An 18,727-nucleotide genomic window follows, 5' to 3' on the forward strand; every position below is an offset into this window, starting at 1 on the left:
CTCCCGGGGGCGGAGGGCCTCTCTAAGCCTACCCCTCTCCATCCTTGCTTTCTTTCTTTGACAGTGCTCATCACTATCTAAGGGACATCGTTTTTCCCATGTGTGTCTGGCTCTGAGCAGGCAGGGGCTGTCTTATTAGTCCCTATTTCCACTCCCTAGCTCAATAAATAGTTGCCGAATGAGTAGCTCATCTAAGCTGCAAAGTTATTCTCTAGTTTGTTTTTCTCCTCTTAGCGTGTGTCAACCGGGCGTTAAAGGACACCCCGGACAGTGCCACACTGCTATTTGCACCTTGCTGTGACAGGGGGACTGCGCAAGGCTTGAGAACGAAGGGGCCTTTCTGAGTGTGATCCCACAGCGCCTCTCCCCCCCTCCCCCAGCCTCCCAGGCCACGCTGTGGGAACCCCCCAGGCCACAGCCGCAATGCAGGCTTCGGATCCTCGCTTGCCCATTGGCCAGCTGAGTGACCCCACGGCATCACTGAGCCGCCCCTGTGTCCGCCTTCCCCAGAGTAAAAGGACCCATTCCGTCCCCTGCCAGCCTCACAGACACACCAGGCGGAGAAGCTGTTCAAAGGGAGCAGCAGCTCAAAGGACTTTCCAGAAGATGGGCTGTAAGTACTGACATCGCCTGCTAAGATATCCTACCCCTTTTCCCCAGGCCCAACTTTTAAAAGTAATGATATAATTCAACTCTTTACTGAGCACTCGGTAAATTTACAATTTTGTTGTATTCTTTCAATAATCCTCCGAAGTGGGGATTTATTGTTCCCATTATACAGATGAGTTTAGAATATAGTTTGGTAATTTGCCCGAGGTGACGCAGCCGGCTTAGGTTCTCGACCATGACGTTGTAACAACCACAGAAATGTTACCACCTCCACAAAGACTTCCTGCCCCGCATGGTTTCCACTTCTAAATGCCCATAATTTTGCACTATTACCTCTCTGGTGGAATCCACTCAATCTCCCTTGGGGTGTGCGTGTGTGTGTGTGTGTGTGTGTGTGGCAAGTACCTGTTTCTTGAGGGCTGAAATCATTCACTCATCTCTCCCAGGGTCAAGCTGCGTACTTGGCACACTGTGGCTACTCCACCTGTGTCCCCAAGTAAATCAAGGACTGGAGGCTCCTGGATTTCTTCCACCAGGCTCCGTCTCGGAGGAGGACAGATGAAGAAAAATGAGCAGCAGTATTTCCAGAGATATAAATTAGCTCCATCAGAAAGCCCCTGGGATGTTTACCTAGGAGAGCGTGTGGAAAGACATGGGCTTGAACCAGGAGACCGACACTGGCACAGTGAGGGCGGACGTGGAGACCCTCCCGGAGGCAGGGCAGGGAACAGGGCTTTGGGAGGACCCTCCTGGCCTTGGCATTGATGGCCTGTGCTGGACTTCTCCACCTTTCCAGATTCACTCTCTATCTGTTCCTCATCCTCACAGGAGAGTAGAGGAAGAGGAGAGAGTGATGTCGGGCTCTTTATTCCATGTGCATGGGTCAGGGCGGATAACAGCTCTGTGGTTACTAGCCCAGGAATCTGCGCTATCCTGGGTGGTTTCCCTACACCCGGACCTTGCCGTTGTGGTGAGTCCCTTTGTCAGAACCGCTTCAAGTTCTCCTTTTTTTATTTTTTTATTTTTTTATTTTTTTCAACGTTTATTTATTTTTGGGACAGAGAGAGACAGAACATGAATGGGGGAGGGGTAGAGAGAGAGGGAGACACAGAATCGGAAACAGGCTCCAGGCTCTGAGCCATCAGCCCAGGGCCCGACGCGGGGCTCGAACTCCCGGACCGCGAGATCGTGACCTGGCTGAAGTCGGACGCTTAACCGACTGCGCCACCCAGGCGCCCCAAGTTCTCCTTTTTTTAAATATCGTTTGTTGTTAAGCTAGCTGACAACAGCGTGCACAGTGTGCTCTTGGCTTTGGGGATAGATTCCCATGATTCATCGCTTTACATACGACACCCAGTGCTCATCCCAACAAGTGCCCTCCTCAATGTGCATCACCCGTTTTCCCTTCTCCCCACCCCCATCTACCCTCAGTTTGTACTCTGCATTTAAGAGTCTCTTATGGTTTGCCTCCCTCTCTGTTTGAAACTATTTTTTCCCCTTCCCCTCCCCCATAGTCTTCTGTTAAGTTTCTCAAGTTCCACAGATGAGTGAAAACATATGGTATCTGTCTTTCTCTGACTGATTTATTTCACTTAGCATAATACCCTCCAGTTCCATCCACGTTGCTGCAAATGGCAGGATTTCATTCTTTCTCATTGCCAAGTAGTATTCCATTGTATATATAAACCACATCTTTATCCATTCATCAGTTGATGGACATTTGGGCTCTTTCCATAATTTGGCTACTGTTGAAAGTGCTGTTATAAACATTGGAGTACATGTGCCCCTACGAATCAGCACTCCTGTACCCTTTGGGCAAATTCCTAGGAGGGTTATTGCTGGGTCATGGGGTAATCCTATTTAAAAAAAATTTTTTTAATTTAACGTCTATTCATTTTTGAGAGATAGAGACAGAGCATGAGTGGGGAAGGGGCAGAGAGAGGGAGACACGGAATCTGAAGCAGGAGAATCTGTGCTGACAACACAGCCCGATGCGGGGCTTGAACTCACGAACTGCGAGATCATGACCCGAGCTGAAGCCGGACGCTCAACCTCCTGAGCCACCCAGGCGCCCCTGGGTAGTTCTATTTTTAATTTCCTCTTCAAGTTATTCTGATTTGAGCGTGCCTTCTATTCCTGAAGGGACCCTGGCTGATGGCGGGGAATGCCCTTTTCTGTACTCTTTCAGTCTTTTCTTGAGGTCGGGGTCTATGCTTATTCATCACCATGTCCCCACACTTGGCACCGTACTTGGGATGTGGTTCTAATAGCTAACTAAGATTATTGAGCACCTATAATGTGCCAACATTGTTACCTGTATTAACTCAAATAATCCTCGCAAGAATCCCACAATTATCACCTTCATTTTACTGTTGAGGAAAGTAAGATCCAGAGAGGCTGAGTACCTAGCCCAAGGTCACATGTCTTGTCAGCATGTAGCAGAGCTGGGGTTTGAACCCAGCCGGTGTGACTCCTGAGCCAACAGAATGACTCTCAACTCCGCCAGTGGGTTGCCTTCTGGTTGTCGTTTCGGTGTAAGGCGGGTGATGCTTATTAGTCTTGGGAACCCAAAGAATCTGTTTCTTTGCCCACTCAGAGGCTCAATCGAGTAGAATGGGCAGAAGGTGGAATGTAGGTCACCATGGCAACCGGATCACCTGGTCACATTACCTGCTGGGCCCTTGGGGCTGTGGTCCTACTGCAGCACAGAGAAGGGGGGGTTGGCATGGGGCAATGTTTGAGGCACCAGATGCACTGGGAGGACCTGGAAGAATACCAGGTGGGTAGATCGGCCAGGAGGTTCTGGGAAGAGCGGGGAGCTTCCCGAAGCAGGTGGAGAGTTTCCCAGGCAAGGATGTGGTGGCCATTGAACCTGCGTCCATGTGAGCCCTGGCCAGTACTCTGAGGCTCCCTCCCCCATTTGTCTCCTGCTCCAGAGCCCAGGGTTTTAGTTGTGGCTTCGATCCTCTCTCCATGCTGTCAGAGCCTGGGGAGGAGAGAAGGGCACCATTTTCTCCTCTGCCACCACTGGGGGCGTCCCCTGCAGAGGGCTGGGGTGCCTCCATTTCACCAGCTACGGGATGAGAAAATGGGCTTCTCCTTCCCAGTCCCTGAAGCTCCCCATTCCACAGGGGGCCGGGGTAGGGCCGGACGGAGTGGGCAGGTCATCTCTCTGTGGTTTGTTGTAGGCCCTGACCTTCCTGACCAGGAATGAAATCCTGTGGTGAGTAGAGGGGCCCCTTTCCTCCCTTTGGGCTGAGGTCTCATCCTGGTACAGCCCCGTGCTGGTCCCTGAGTGTGGTTCCTGCCCAGTGCTGTGGAGCCCCACAGATGAGGCTGGAACAGGGAGGGCAGAGACAGAACCCAGTCAGGAGAGCTGACACCGTGATTCCCAGGGCCCAGCTTGAGTTGAGTGAAACCTCAGGCATTAAGCCACTATGGGATCCAACGCAGGATTTCTTCACATAATCACGGAAGTGGACAGGGCCTCCTCGGGGTGATGGGGGGAAGGAAGAAAGGACTTAGGAAACAGGTCGGAAGCCTGGCTGGATAAACTTGGATGCATTACTGAATCGCTCTAAGCCCAGGCTCCCTCTCCAAGCCTCTCTTCGGGGCCTGGAATGTGCCAGACACTGTGAGGACCCTGGGAGCATAATGGGGAACAGCCCACAGTCCCTGTTGTCATGCGGGTTGCTGTCCAGCAGGGAAGGCTCCGGGCCAAAGACAAGCGTCATGCAGCATGGAGAGGCTGCAGGCGCCCTCCTCATCGGATTGCAGAGAGAGTGACTGGCTTGGTGTGTGAGTGCTCCGTCCGGGCCCAGAAGGTTGACTGGAAGTCCCATGTGACTCCTTCTCTTGCTCTGCCAACCGCTCAGCACCCCTTCCCCAGCCCAGCAGAAGAGAGGTGCTTACCATCTGGACAGAGCCGAGCACACAGGCTCCAGCCTCAGGGCCGCCAGGCCCAGTGATAAGCAGGGACGAGCTCCGGGTCAGCGTTTTTGAGCCCCACTTGTTAGGTTTGAATTGGAAGCTGAGGGACACTAGCTATTTGAAGAGAACAATTTAAAGCCTACGTTAAATCATGTCATCATAACATTTCAGAACACCAGAGATAATAAAAGCCTAAAAACCTCTGTAGAGAAAAAAAACAGAGACAAAAGACATACAGAGGACCAGGAATCAGAATGGTTTGGGACTTGGAAAGGTTGCAAGACAGCAGCTAAAGACCTTTGGAATTATTATTATTTTTTAAAGCTTTTTTATTTATTTATTGAGAGAGAGAGAGACAGGAGAGAGAGAGAGTGAGCGAGCCAGCGGGGGAGGGGCAGAGAGAGGGGGAGGGAGAGAATCCCAAGCAGGCTCCACGCTGTCAGTGCAAAGCCCGATGTGGGGCTCGAACTCACAAACTGTGAGATCGTGACCTGAGCCCAAGTCAAGAGTCAGATACTTAACCAACTGAGCCCCCCAGGCGCCCCAAGACCTTCAAAATTATAAGGAAAAAATCCCAATATAGAATTAAGTCATAGCTAACCTATTAATCAAAAGTGAAGGTGAAGTGACTATTTCTTGACATGCAAATTATTTTTAAAAAGTACCTCTTATGCATGCTGTCTGAGGAAGCTTTTGGAGGACACGCTCCATTAAAACTAGTAAGGAAACTGTGTTACTCTGGTAAACTAGACTGGTATATACAGGGTACTTCCGTTTTTGTAAAACATAAGGTTCTACATGCACATACACACACACAAAGGGAAGATCTCTGGAAGGACACACACAGCGTGCACGCGGCGATCATAGGTTAGCTTGTCGGAGGGGACCCGGAGGACTGACCGTATCAGTGTTGGTGTCGGTGCCTTGTCTGGAAAGCGAAGGGGCAGCTTTGACACGGACACCCAGTGGCACTTGCAGTGGCTTAGAAAGCTGATGGCACCGGAGAAAGTGGCCAAGTTCGGCTAGACTAAGCCCCAGTCGCTTTCAGACAGTTTTCCTATGTGGCCTCTGAAGACGTGTTGTGATTTTCCTACTAATGTGACAAAGAAATGCGGCCTGGATGGCAATGCAGTTGGATAGATCAGTGCATTTGAAAAAAAGTATCCAGGACACCACCAGACAGGAGTAACCTCCAGAGGGTGGCTCTGCCTCATCTAGTATGTTCCCACGCTCTTACCTGTGACTTGCATAGGCCATAGAGGCCTGGTCACCAGATCTGCAGGGGATGCACACTGGGAGGGCAGACCACATGTGACAGGCTCTGGTCCTCGAGCCCGCCCCTTCCCTGTGCCAGGGCTTGGCCCTCCAGGGCTTCCTGGGCTTGGCCCTCCAGGAAGGGGTCTGTCCACCCTAAGTTTCTAGCCTGTGGGGATTTTCTATCTCATCTCGTTGGTCTTTTAAAGAGAAAGTCCCTTTCAGCCTCAGTTCCAGGTCAGCCCTCCCTGACTTCTGATTGAATTGCTCCCGGAGAAGCCTTCCAGATGTCTCTTTGGGCCCGGTGCACCAGCCCTCGCAGGCTCTTATCTGCAGCTGTGGCTGCGGACTCTGCCTCTGGGGTCTGAGCCGAAGAGGGCACGCGTGGCTTCCTTTTGACCTCCACGGTTGGAGCCCAGGTCGGCCCGCCTCCGTCTGAGCAGTTTGGATTACTCTGTCACCCTCAGTGACCTCTCCTGTCATGATCTCGGGCTGCATGTAGGTCCGCTTTGGGAGCCTGAAGCTTTGCCCCCAGCCCCTGCCATGAGGCCGCTCTTTCCTCTTAGCGCCCCTGAGTGCCCAACACTTTCTAGCCTCCAGGCCCCATCCTGGCCATTAGCGCTGGTCCTCCTGGGGCACCAGAAGGTCAGCAGGCAGAGTGGTTACAAGCTTGCTTCCTTGAAGCCAGAGGCCTGCGTTCGTTCGAGACTCAGCTCTGCCACCTTCTAGCTCTGTGACGTTTCTTACCTTTGCTGAGCCTTTGCTCAACCTGTTCCCACACTTATAAAAAGCATGATATCAAGTCCTGGAACCTAACCCCGCATGGTTGTTATTAGGACAATTAAGTGATCGAATGCATGTCAGGGGGTTAGAGCAGCCCCCGGCACGTGGGTCAGTGTTGACTATGTGGTATAGCTGTTATTTTCATGCTATTATTATCTCTCTCTCTGTCTTTTTTTTTTTTTCTTTTGCAATGAAGAAACTGGCTCAGAGAAATGAAGTGATTTGCCCAAGCCACACAGCTTGAAAGGAGCAGACCATAAAAGCCACCTTTTCAGGCTAAAGATAGGGCTATTTATAAAATACCTTCAGGCTGTGCTGTTGGGCAAAGAACTATTGACCCCATGGCCCGGGGAGCTGAGCCCAGAGGAAAAGAGTAGATGCGGAGACTGGCAACGGAGCCGTGTTCTCAGTCCTGCCTGGACAAGAGGAACACGAGAGCTCGCGGGACTCAGAGGTCCTGCCCCCTCCCTGGCCTTGAATGAGAGCCTCTAGGGGTGGGCCGGGTCCTTTCACAGAGTCTCCACAGGTTTCTAACGTGGGACCCAGTTGAACACCACTACAGAGGGCCTCAGAGGCAAGGGTGCAGAGAAAGGTACAGAAGCAGCCGTAGGATGCCCGAACTGGAGGGCGCTGGGGGCGGGAGGGATCGTGGAGTCTCTCATTTTACAGAGGGGAAACTGAGGCACAAGAAGGGGTAGTGGCAGGTCCAAGGTCCCGCAGAGTGTGAGCTGCAGGGCTGGTCTCCCCTGTCTTGGGGCCTCTGAGCCCGCCGACGGCCCCTCCCCTCGTCTGGGAGGGAGCCACAGCATGGGCTCCTTGATTTCTGGCAGGCTGAATGTGTGAGTTTTTCAAATGGCTTTGACTCTTGAGTCCATTAGTGATTAATTCAGAGTTCCATTTAGAGCCGGCTGATCCATATTTGGAGGAGGAGAACGTTTTGTGGCAGCTGAGATGCAGCCACGATTCATCTGCGGGCAGCCCACCCACTCGGAGGCCTGGGATGGCATGAAATCTGGGCAAGGCCCTCCCCACAGCAGCCCTCCCCGCCGGAAAGCTCTGGGGGGGGCGGGGCCGAGGAACTCACACCTGGGTAGGGGTGGATCCTTGGGGGTGAGGGCTGCACAGCCTGAAGAACCCGCTGTGGGGTTCGGGCCACTCCCGTGGGGAGCCAGGGAGCAGTCCATCCTGGGCGCCCGCCATAATGGCGCAGGACCTCAGAGAATTCTTTTTTTTTTTTTTTTTAATGTTTATTTATTTATTTTTGAGAGAGAGAGAGAGAGAGCTCACAAGAGGGGGAGGGGCAGAGAGAGAGAGGGAAATAGAATCTGAAGCAGGCTTCAGGCTCCAGGCCCCAGGCTCTGAGCTGTCAGTGCAGAGCCTGACGCGGGTCTGGAACTCGCTAACTGTGAGATCATGACCTGAGCTGAAGTCGGAGGCTTCACTCACTGAGCCACCCAGGTGCCCTGGGACCTCAAGAGAATTTTAAAAAATTAGTACAACTTACTGAAAGTCAGTCTGCTTGTTCTCACCTCAGGCCGGAGTTCTAACAGTGACAGTGACAGCTCCTGCCGCCCCCTCCCCCCTGTCCCTTCCCCTCGTGGGCCACTGGGTCCTCCGGGGATGATGGCCTTCCTTTTCTCCTCGATGCCTTTTAGTGTCCCCCGTGCTTTCCTGGAGAATGTTTCCCCTCACCTTTTCCATACCCCGCTTTTCGGCTCCCTCCCGAACTTTCAGAGAAGTGTCTGGTGACAAGTTCAGGGCCCCTTACGAGGCTGATGGAGCCTGTTCTTCACGAATAGCCATGTACCGGTCTGGCTCCTGTTTTCAGGCCCTTGACATGAGTCAGCACAAGGCCAGTGATGAGGGTTAGCTCCCCATCCGGCAGAGTCAGGATTGAAGCCTAGGTCTCTCTGCTCAGAGAGGTCAAACAACTTGCTTCAGATCACACAGCTAGTGGGAGAGGGATCAGGGACCAAATGGGTCCCCTGACTGATCTGGCAGCCTTCCAGCAGGAAGCGGGGAAACAGATCATACGCTCAGTTGGGGTCTTTGAAGGGACTTTGTAGTGAAGGGACTGCTCTCAGAGGCTGAAGGAAACAGCCAGGGACTAGCGATTACTGCCCCCGAGGCCCACGGCCCAGTCAAGCGCCGGAGCTGAGTGAACGCTGGAGGGATCACACAGACACAGACGCTACCAGAGCCGGCCAAGGCTGGAAGGGGGAGGGGGACACACCCCACCAGGCTCTCTCACTACCTCCAGTCTCCCTATGGTGCCTCCCTTGGGCCAAAGCCATCTGGAAGCATCTGGAAGCCAGAGGGCAAGGGCGGTGGGAGGCACCATAGAGATCAGAGCCGCGCCTGGGCAGCCAGTGGGAAAACAGTGAGAGCACAGACACAGCTGATGTTCTTTCTACTCTCCCACGGCCGGGATCTAAAGGACATTTTCCCAGTCGGTGAGCTGTGAAAACATGAGAGGCCGGATGGGGAGCAGATCCTGGCTGTCAGTTCTCCTGGTGTTGGGCCTCCATTTACCATAATCAGGGCCCTGGGAGGGCCTCTTCTCTACCTGCAAATCCTCACTTGTAAAATCACCCTCTGGAGGCTTCACTTAGTCACATGTCCCTAAATCCCACCAATCAGAGGTTCATTTGGGTCACCAAACCACACACCCCGCAGGTGACAGTGAGGGGCTGTTAGTCACTTTCCCGAGTAGGGATTAACTTGGCCAGATGCTCGCCTCCTAGCGCTCGGCCGAGATGAGAAGCTGGATGGCGGGCAGAAGAGAAGGAAAGGACCAAAGGAGAGAGGGTAATTTTGGAGCAGGAAGGATCCTAGGGGAAGAAGAAAGGGCAGGCCCAGGGACCCAGATCAGGTTAGAGGGCACCCACCATCATGGTCTGGGGCGGAGCTCTGGGAGGCAGGGCACAGCGTGTCTGAGCTGCAGGACAGGAGCACAGACAGGGGTGTGGAGAAGCTCGGGATCTCCTGAGGGCCTACGCAATGCCAGGCTGACCTTTATACACCTCCTCCCGTTTACTCCTCACATATTTGTGAGGGGAGATTGGCCCCACCGTGACAATGAGGAGACTGGGTCTCAGGTGGTGTCAGAACCCTGTTCAACGTCTCAGAGCTACCAGAGGGCAGAGTCAGGACTTGAACTCAGGTCTGTCTGGCTCTAGAGACCGTTTTTCACCAGCGTGTGTTAACCCCCCACCCCTCACACACTCACACACACTCACACACACACACACACACACACACACACAGTCGCACGAAGGCTCTGCACTCTCCATCATGTCAACACCCACCCCCGCCTCCTGGCCTCCCAAGAGAGATATCATTATTGTCCATTTTCCCGATGGTAAAACTAAGGCTCAAGAGTAAGGCGAGGTCACGGCACTGGAGTGGCAGGGTGGGAACTGGAGTGTGGGCCTCCTGTGTCCCAGGCCACCACGTCTCCTCTCCACTTTCTGGGTCACCCGTCCTAACAGACCCAAGACCTGTGACCAGGATGGGGTAGGAGGGCGGGAGGATGAGGGCTTGTGCTCTCTTGGCCTGGGGCTCCTGCCCTCCCCCCCACTCGAAGGTCACACAGCCCCTTCGCCCTCTGCCTGCCCCTCACAAGCAAAGCCTCCAGCACAGTATGGGCCTGCGACAGAGACACTAACTCAGCCACATCCACCTTCTCAGGGCCAAGGGCCGGGCTGGGCAGATGGCTTGGGGTTGCGCGCTGGCTTCCCCAAGGCCCTGCGGGCTTCTCCATCTGCAAGTGAGGGACTGGACAGTGTGACCACAGATGTCCCCTCCCGCTCTGATTCTATAACGAACACCTGTGGCGTATGTTCCATGCTATAGAGCACACTCACACACCTTTCCTCATGCCCGGCTCATCTTTGCACCCCCTACTGTGTGCTGGGCACCCTGGACTCCTCAAGGATGTTTCTAGAAGGGTGCAATGAAAGGTCTAACTGCCTTTGCTATGTCACTCAATTGTAAGTCCCCTTCCTCCAGAGATCCCGGGGGGACAGAGGCACACGGTCTGCAGTCCATGAACTGAACCTGCAGTTCATCATGCCTCTCTTCTTAGCATCCATGACACCTTCCTGAAGCTCTGTCCCCCTGGGAAGCACTACAAGGAGGCGACACTGACCACAGACCAGGTCAGCTCCCTGCCGGCCCTGAGGGTGAGTGCTGGATGGGGGCAGGGGGAGGTGTGCCACTGGGGGCCATGGAGGGGTGGAGGACACTGGGGGAGGGGAGGGCACTCTGACCGTGGGCCATCTGGTGGTAGCATCTCCAGAGGGGCTCTTGGACCTCCAGGCACGGGCCCAGCAGGGCATGCTTCCCCAGCACTTTTCTTTAAAAATTTTTTTTTAATGTTTATTTATTTCAAGAGCGAGAGGGAGAGACAGAGCACGAGCAGGGGAGGGGCAGAGAGAGAGAGGGAGGCACAGAATCCAAAGCAGGCTCCAGGCTCCGAGCTGTCAGCACAGAGCCCAACGCGGGGCTCGAACTCACAAACGGTGAGATCGTGACCAGAGCCGAAGTCAGACACTTAACCGACTGAGCCACCCAGGCGCGCCCCGCCCCCCCCCCCCCAGGACTTTTCATATGAATCTGGCCTCACTTTATCCTTGTATCAGTCTCATAGGCAGGACAGGCATGGCAACAGCCACCATTTCTCGGTGAGGGGCAGAGGTGCCCTGGGGCAATGCCACGTGTTCCAGGTCCTATCGGTGAAGGTGGCAGGCCTAGCCGAGGTCCCCCTGGCTCTGCTGACTGATCTTCCAGAGCCTGCTTGTGATTCCCTTTTGAGCCTCAGCTTAAACACCGCACCGCACCCCCCTCCGGCTTCCTGCCGGCCATTTACCTGACGCCCCCTCCCCCACCAGAGGACCCTGCACCAGCCAGCTCTCTCTCCTCTCTTTTATGCCCCAAATGAGATAAGCGGGAAGGTCGAGGATCCCCTGCAGAATCATTCGGGCCTAGGGGAAACCAGGGTGCCACCCCAGGTCATTCTCCCAGCCCCCTCCTCAGCCCTTCTCTTCTGCTCAGGCTGCCTCACTGGACTAGGGCTTTTCTAGAACGACTGAGAACCTTCTCAGGTTCTTCCCTGAGAAGCCAGGAGCAAGACTTGGAGCCCGGGGACTGTCATCCCAACCTGCCTCCGTCTATCTCCAGGTGTGACTACAGGAAAGAAGGACACGTGCATTTCTGTTCTTGGTCCCTTTATCCTCTCCCCCTGAATTTAGCTGATCCTCCCTGAGTGAGAGCCTGATAGATAAGAGAGGTGGGCCAGATGTTCATATCTTCTCCTAGATTTCCCAGTTTCCTGGGCCAAATCTCATAACTCATACACCCAGTACACACACACACACACACACACACACACACACATCTTGCGCTTGTTTTAGCAGAGTCCTTGTACAAACCACTCCCTGTGCCTCAGTCTCCCCACCTGTGAGATGGGTGGAGTGGTGGGGGTGGCTGGGGGTTGTTTGCACATGCTCCCGAAGGCTCGCTGCATCCCCCCAGGCCGCCCACCACCACCAATCTTTTAAGGACCATCCTTGAGTTTTTTGTTCCTGCTGTGACAAGGCTCTGCCCTTCCCCGCAAAGCACCTGGAAGAGGCCAGAGAGTCACAATAAAAGGGCTCCCCAATCACTTCTAAGATTTTTAATTAAAATTTGTGCAGTGCGTAGCGAGGCAGTGTCGGGTTAACAAATCATGGCGGTGTCAGTCTTCCCGATTTTTCACTCGGATCTCTGCAGAATAATGGTTTGAATTTGTCATTGTGCGACGAGAGCCCGTCTTCTCTTCTGTCTGGAACAAGACGGGCTCTGAGAGCCGTGGGCGCCTCTTAGAAGAGGGCTGGGGACTCGGGTAGGGTCCCAAGGAGGAGATTGCACAGGTGGAGGGGACACACATTCAACTAGGGCTCTGCAGCATCTCCGAAGCGAGGGAGCTTGTTTTGGGCAGAGACCAAGAAAGAGCACAGAGCTGGGGCTTGACATGGAGGCAGGAACAGAGAAAACAAAGGAGTGAGAAGGGGGGTGAGGGGGGGAGTAGGATGGGGGAGCTGGAGCCGGGGTCTTGGAGAGGAAAGGAGCACAATCCTCAAAAAGGTGAAATAATTGGAGGATGTGTCTGGCCCAGGCAGACGGGAGCCTGTCCTTCTGGTACCCCCTGCTCGTACACACACCCCCACCCCCTCACCCCCGACACACACACACTTCCAAGTCCCCACCGCCCCCCACGCACCCATGCACGCACACGCGTGTGCTCAGACACCCAGACACGCGCTGGCTGGGGCGTGTCTCAGAAGGAGGCTATCCGCTCAGGCCCTGGGACCGAATGGGAAACTTGTGCCCTCCGCTCCCCAGATGGGGGACAGTGTCACTCGGGCAGTCTCAGAATATCAGAAGGTGAAGCCTTAAAATCAGGCACCACCAGGGAATCGCTGCCAAATGCTCTCTGCCCCGGCTTTACCCCTCAGAAAACTGAAGCCCCAAGAGGGAAACACCTTGCTCGGGCTACGTGACCGCAGAGCCTGGCTGGCTCTGACCCCACTTCCAACCGGGGACCCCCGCTCTGATCAGGGCGTGGCTCAGTGCTGACTGAGCGCCGGGTCTGCAAGGCGCCCTGGGGGCACAGGGGGAGTGCCTGGCAAAGAGCAGCCATGGAGGGCCGGCTTGGAGAGTGAGGGGTGTCCTGAGCCCCAGAGGAACGCACGCCACACTGGCATCAGAGGGCCGGGTCAGGGCCCGGCTCCAACACTCCATCTGTGCCGTCTCCCTCTAAGCATGAATCCCTGTCTGCAAAACAATGTGTGTGCCCTCTGCTGTGTAACAAGTGCTGGGACGAGCCACAGTCCTCCAGCACCTTCCATTTTTTCCCCCTGTCCGCTGCTCTCTTCCGTCTCCGGGGCAGGGAGCCAAGTGAAGGGTGAGAGACTGCAAGGCTTGAGAACAGAGGAGGGGCAGAAGGGTGGCCTGGGGTCTGCATCCCACGGTGGTGGGAGGGCTGTGGGGGTGTGTGCAGGCAGCCGCTGCCCACAGGGAGCACCAGCCCAGGCCGCCTCTGGAGCGCCAGACCCCCAGGCACTTTACTGGACAGTGGCTGGGAACTGAGACGGGATCTTGGGACCAGACTTCTTTAATTTTAGTTATCTCTTCCCTCTGAATGGCCATCGCTTTACTCCATTGTACAAATACAAACCAGATTGTTGTAGAAAAACCGGAAAACAGGGGCGCCTGGGTGGCTCAGTCGGTTAAGCGTCTGACTTCAGCTCAGGTCACGATCTCGCGGTCCGTGAGTTCGAGCCCCGCGTCAGGCTCTGGGCTGATGGCTCAGAGCCTGGAGCCTGCTTCCGATTCTGTGTCTCCCTCTCTCTCTGCCCCTCCCCCGTTCATGCTCTCTCTCTGTCTCAAAAATAAATACACTTGATCTTAGCCAAAAGGCCGAGAAGTGATGTCTCAAAAATAAATAAAACGTTAAAAAAACAAACAAACCCAGAAAACAGAAAAGTCAAATGCAATACAAACTATCAGGGTAGCTCACCTCAAGGGATGACAATCATGACTCTTTTGCCTTATTTCCTTTCAGATTTTTTTCTAAGCAGATATGTGAAGTGTTTATTGGGAACCCCTGGACTTTTTTGCATGGTTCCCCGCCCACCCCCACCCCCCCACGTTGGTTTCTTTGTTCCTTTTCCAGCTGGTTCTGAACAGCCAGAACGATCTCACACATTTGGGACACCCGACCACTGCCGCTGGGTTAGAACTCGCTTGCTAGTTAAGTGATCTGAGGCCAGTCACTTCCCAAGGGGAATGATTCAGGGTGTGAGGAAGCAAATAGACCCCAAGCAAAGGAGACTGGGCGGGAGGGGTGCCGCGTGGAGAGCCCGTTTTCCAAAGCAGGTGAGAGGCCTGGCTCTAGGTGCTCCCAGGCGTAGACCTGGGTCCAAGAATGCAAGTGTCGTGACAGTATGAGGAAGCGCTTTCTAATCAGTAGAGTTGCATGCAGAGGGCACGAGTTCCCTGTCACTGAAGGGTGTGAAGCGGGGCCAGACAAGCATGTGGCCGGGGTGTTCCCTCCTCACCTCCCGAGCCTGGGGCTCTGGCCCTGGCACTCGTTCTTGCTGTCTTCTGTGTCCACCTCCATAGTACGTCCCAGACTTTGGATGTTCAGTGTCCGATAAAACTCCCCCCCCGGCCCCCCCCCCCCAATTTTTTTTTTCTCTTTTTGAGAAAGAACCATTAGAGACGCCAACTTTCCAATTTGGCCAAGTAAGGACATTTACAAATGATGGGATCCACCATCACCATCATTTCATTTTTTAAGCATGTTCATTCTAGATCAAAAATATAAGAAGGATCTAATCCCAGAAGCAAGAACAGTTCTTCCCGTACACATCTCTTTTTTGTGCTTCTTTTTCTACGTTTGCTCCTGGTCATTAAGCACTTCGTCACCGGTCATCACTGGTCCTCAGACTAGCTTTTGGGGATCGAGGACCAAATTGCCCTCCAGGTCTTTCCAATCTTGGTCGCAGAGGGAGGCTCGCTTCCCGAAATGAGCAAGGAGAGGCTTGCTGGGGGGTGAGGGCCCGAGTGTCCCTGGGTCCTCAGGGCCCAAGGATGGGAGCAGTCTGACTCACACTGCCCAGAACACATCTCTGGAAAAGGCTGTGAGAATTGGGCCCCAGGGAGCTCTGGGTACAGCTATAACTTGGCTCAGGGGCTTGAGTGGTCTGGGAAGAAAGTTCTGTTTTCTTAACTTGGATTCACTGGTGGAAAAAGTGGGTTGGTTAATATTGGGAAGGGTCTGCCCATCAACAGATGAACAAGGCGAGAGAGTTGCCTGGGCAGCCGAGGGCCGCGGGGCGGGGAGGGGGGGACCCTGAGGACGGGGACACAGTGGCCCTTTTCTACTCAGAAGTTTCTGTTTTCTCTTTGTGGCTTTCTCTGGTGTATTTGAAAGCGAATTAGCTCAATGTTTCTGTTCTTGTAAATAACCATCTTGCTTTCTGTAAACTTGGATGAGTAGTGGCACAGTGTGACCCAGGTTTCTGGTTTCCGGGCCCGGGATGGCGGGTGGAAGGACCTGTGGGAGATCCCGGGGTCTCAGAGCCAGTAGGGTGGAGGCTCGCACACTGAAGGGGCCACCACACTGCTCTCGGGCCTCTTCCCGCCTCCCCCTCCGGGGTTCCTGACGGCAGGTGGGGTGTGTGCACAGCCTGGCCTCTTCTGCATTTGCCTCCAGCATCAACTCTGCACTGTAAGCACAGAGAGGTTAGGAAACCTGCCCGAGGTAGCAGGAGGCCCTGTGGGCGTGGCTCCTAAGGTTCCAGCTCCGTGTCAGTTTCTGTCTGTCCCCAGTTTCTCTGAACCTTTCTGATGCCCACTTATAGGCTGGGCCTATCCACTTCAAATACTTTGCAAAGAACCCACTCCCAACGCTTTCAGCAAACAAAGAGTCCTCATACTTATTCAGACTTTGGAGAAACTACCAGGGTAGCAGGGGGGCAGGAACGGGAGTGTATTTTTTTATTTAAAAGGGTTTTTTTTTTTTAAGTTTTCAAATCAAAATTGTTTATGCACGCCAAGAGTCAAGTTGCCCTACAAGGGTTACCCTCATTTCCCTTTTCTGGAAGCAAACATTTGCAGCTCTCAGCTGATTCTTGGCTCTTGCCTCCATATCCCTGGAGAGGGCTCTTGTATGGCCCCCTCTTCATACCTCGGCCTTTGACCTCCTAGAGAAGAGGCTTAGCGCTTCCCTCCCCCATGTCCATCCCCCACCTCGCTCCTATCCCCCACCCTCCCAGTGTAGGTATATAAATGTTTCGATTGGATCAGTATTCAGTGTATACGTTGTTATGACTCCATATGCTACTCAGAGCTGAGCCAGGAAATCGGCTATGGTTACTTTTCCCTTTCTGCACGTTTTTTGTTTTTGTCTTTCCTGGATGTAATCATTGCTTTTGATTATGCTTCTACGTACTTATCATTAAGTTCACACTAAACCTCTGCCAATCACCTGAAAGTCTCCCCTAAGGCTTTCAGGAGTGAGATGCTTTCTGTACATTCCATTTCTTTTTTTTCTTTTTTTAACTTATTTATTTATTTTGAGAGAGAGAATGAGCCGGGGAGGGGCAGAGAGAGAGATGGGGACAGAGGATCTGACGCAGACTCTGTGCTGACAGCAGAGAGCGCGATGCGGGACTCGAACTCACGAACCATGAGCGTGAAGTCAGATGCTCAACCAACTGAGCCACCCAGGTGCCCCTGTACGGTCCATTTTCTTGGCTAAATTTCTCTCCGTGTACTCCCTTGTTTTGGTGACGCACATCCCCTAGTAGCTTCCTCCTAAAAGGTTCACGGAGGTAAACGTCTTGCCACCATACCTACACCTGACCCAGGTGATAATGTCTTTATTCTCCCCTCACACTTGATGGAGCGTTTACACGGAATTGAACTACAGGCTGGTTGTCAGTTTTCCTTGGAATTGGAAAAGCAGCACTGGGGTGCATTTTAGCTTTCGCTGTTGTTACTGAGAAGTCCAAAGCCTTTCCATTTCCCGATTTTTTTTTTTTTTTTTTTGGTAACTTGAGTTTTTCTTTCTGGAAACTTTGTCGGCTCTTCTCTTCGGCCCAAGTATTCTGATATTCCCAGTGACGTGAGTTGGCGTGGGCCTTTCTGTCCGTGTACAGGAAACACAGAGGACCCGCTCGGTCTGGAAACTGTCGTTCAGGTCTAGGATGTTGACGCAACGTCTTATCCCATCTTTTCTCCACGGTGCTTTCTCCCCCGGCTTGTTTGGGTCTCCAGCTTTGTGTCAGAGGCCTTCCTTGGCTATCTGGAAATCGTCTGCTCATAATGAAGAGTGGGGGTCAAAGCTGGAGTCCCTGCGTGGGCTTTCGACGGGGAGCTTTCCTGGAGGGTGAGCCGAGGGGGGCTATTTCTTGAGGTCTCCCTAGAGAGGATGGGGGTAAAGTTCTGCAGAGAGGGCTCAGACTTCAGTACACGTATATTTCTTTGATCCCCGGGTCTCAATGTGGCTGACATCGCCGGTGCAGAAAGCCTCTATTAAGTCTCTCCCGAGAACACCTTTCCCGGTGTTGTGCAGGGGCTGGGAGGGCCAGCCACCCGGCATCGAGTGGAGGGTTCTAGAACTCCAGTGCTTTCAACATCTTCAATCGATCCTCCTTTCCCGACCTCTATGAATTTCCAGTGCGGCCAGGTGCTTCCGGCTCCAGAGCCTTCCAAGGGTCCTGGGATGCAGAGCAGGCTGCCGGCTGTTCCCGCTGTGGGGTCAGGGTCGGGCTCTCTCATGTCTGCCGGGTCAGTTACCAATCCTGTTCCCACCTGCTTCCTGTGTGTGTCAAGGCGCTGCTCTTCTCTCGTGTTCTCTCCGTTTCTGTGGGTGATGCCTCTAAAAACTCCCTTTCCTAGTAGTTTTCGTGGGTGTCAGAGAGAGTGAAAATAGATGCAGGCGTTCAGCCCGTCATCTTTACCCAGGAATAACACCTGCGTTCCTGACGTTCAGGAAAGCTTTACAAAGACAGCCTCTCCTCACTGTTGCTGTCTCAGAATATGCCACACGCAGCAGCTGCCCCCAGAATGTTCCCGCTCCCCACTCCCAGCCTCTTGAATGCTCCACTCTGCTCGCGTCCTCAGAGCTCCTGTGCTGCTCATTCCCTCCTCCTGTCCCCACATCACCCTCCAGCGTAGCCAGGCTTCTGGGAGCCCCTCCCTCCCTGAGGACCCCTGGGAAATGACACTCCTTGTCCAGCTGATTTCCCTACCAGGCAGACATTCCCACGGATAAGACACATTTGTGGACTCAGTCTGATGAACGGGGTTCTCACACCGGGTTCCATCCATTTACCCTATAATAGTTATCGTGCGTTTCCCATGCACGGCGCGTTGAGTGAGGTCTCGGGGGCTTCCTTTCTCATGGAATTCTGGGTAAAGAACAAATAGAAGAATCACAAACTGTGGGGGCTTTGCCGAGCTCTTGACCCCAGTGCCAAATGCTGGAGCCCAGACAGGCACACCCAGGCCCCCTCGGGGGCGGGGGGGGTGTAGCGCGCCTGGAGAGACCCTGCCCAAGACGCTTGGTCATCTCTGTGAGCGTCTCCTCCCCACTTCT

At 53.8% G+C, this 18,727-nt stretch overlaps 1 protein-coding gene across 1 annotated transcript in view; it reads left to right on the forward strand.

Annotated features, from left to right (window-relative positions):
* Positions 1-3,334: 3,334 nt before the first annotated feature.
* CIB4 (calcium and integrin binding family member 4) overlaps positions 3,335-18,727 on the forward strand; it is a 50,270-nt gene continuing 34,877 nt past the window's right edge. The window contains exons 1-3 of the mRNA XM_047069224.1: positions 3,335-3,388; positions 3,798-3,832; positions 10,664-10,760. Coding sequence (XP_046925180.1) covers positions 3,335-3,388; positions 3,798-3,832; positions 10,664-10,760 — 186 coding nt within the window. The remainder of the gene's footprint in view (positions 3,389-3,797; positions 3,833-10,663; positions 10,761-18,727) is intronic.

The sequence above is a fragment of the Lynx rufus genome, unplaced genomic scaffold (assembly GCF_022079265.1).
Source record: "Lynx rufus isolate CCGP_SWC_20201006 ecotype Redwood Valley unplaced genomic scaffold, mLynRuf1.p SCAF_8, whole genome shotgun sequence".
Taxonomy (NCBI): domain Eukaryota; kingdom Metazoa; phylum Chordata; class Mammalia; order Carnivora; family Felidae; genus Lynx; species Lynx rufus.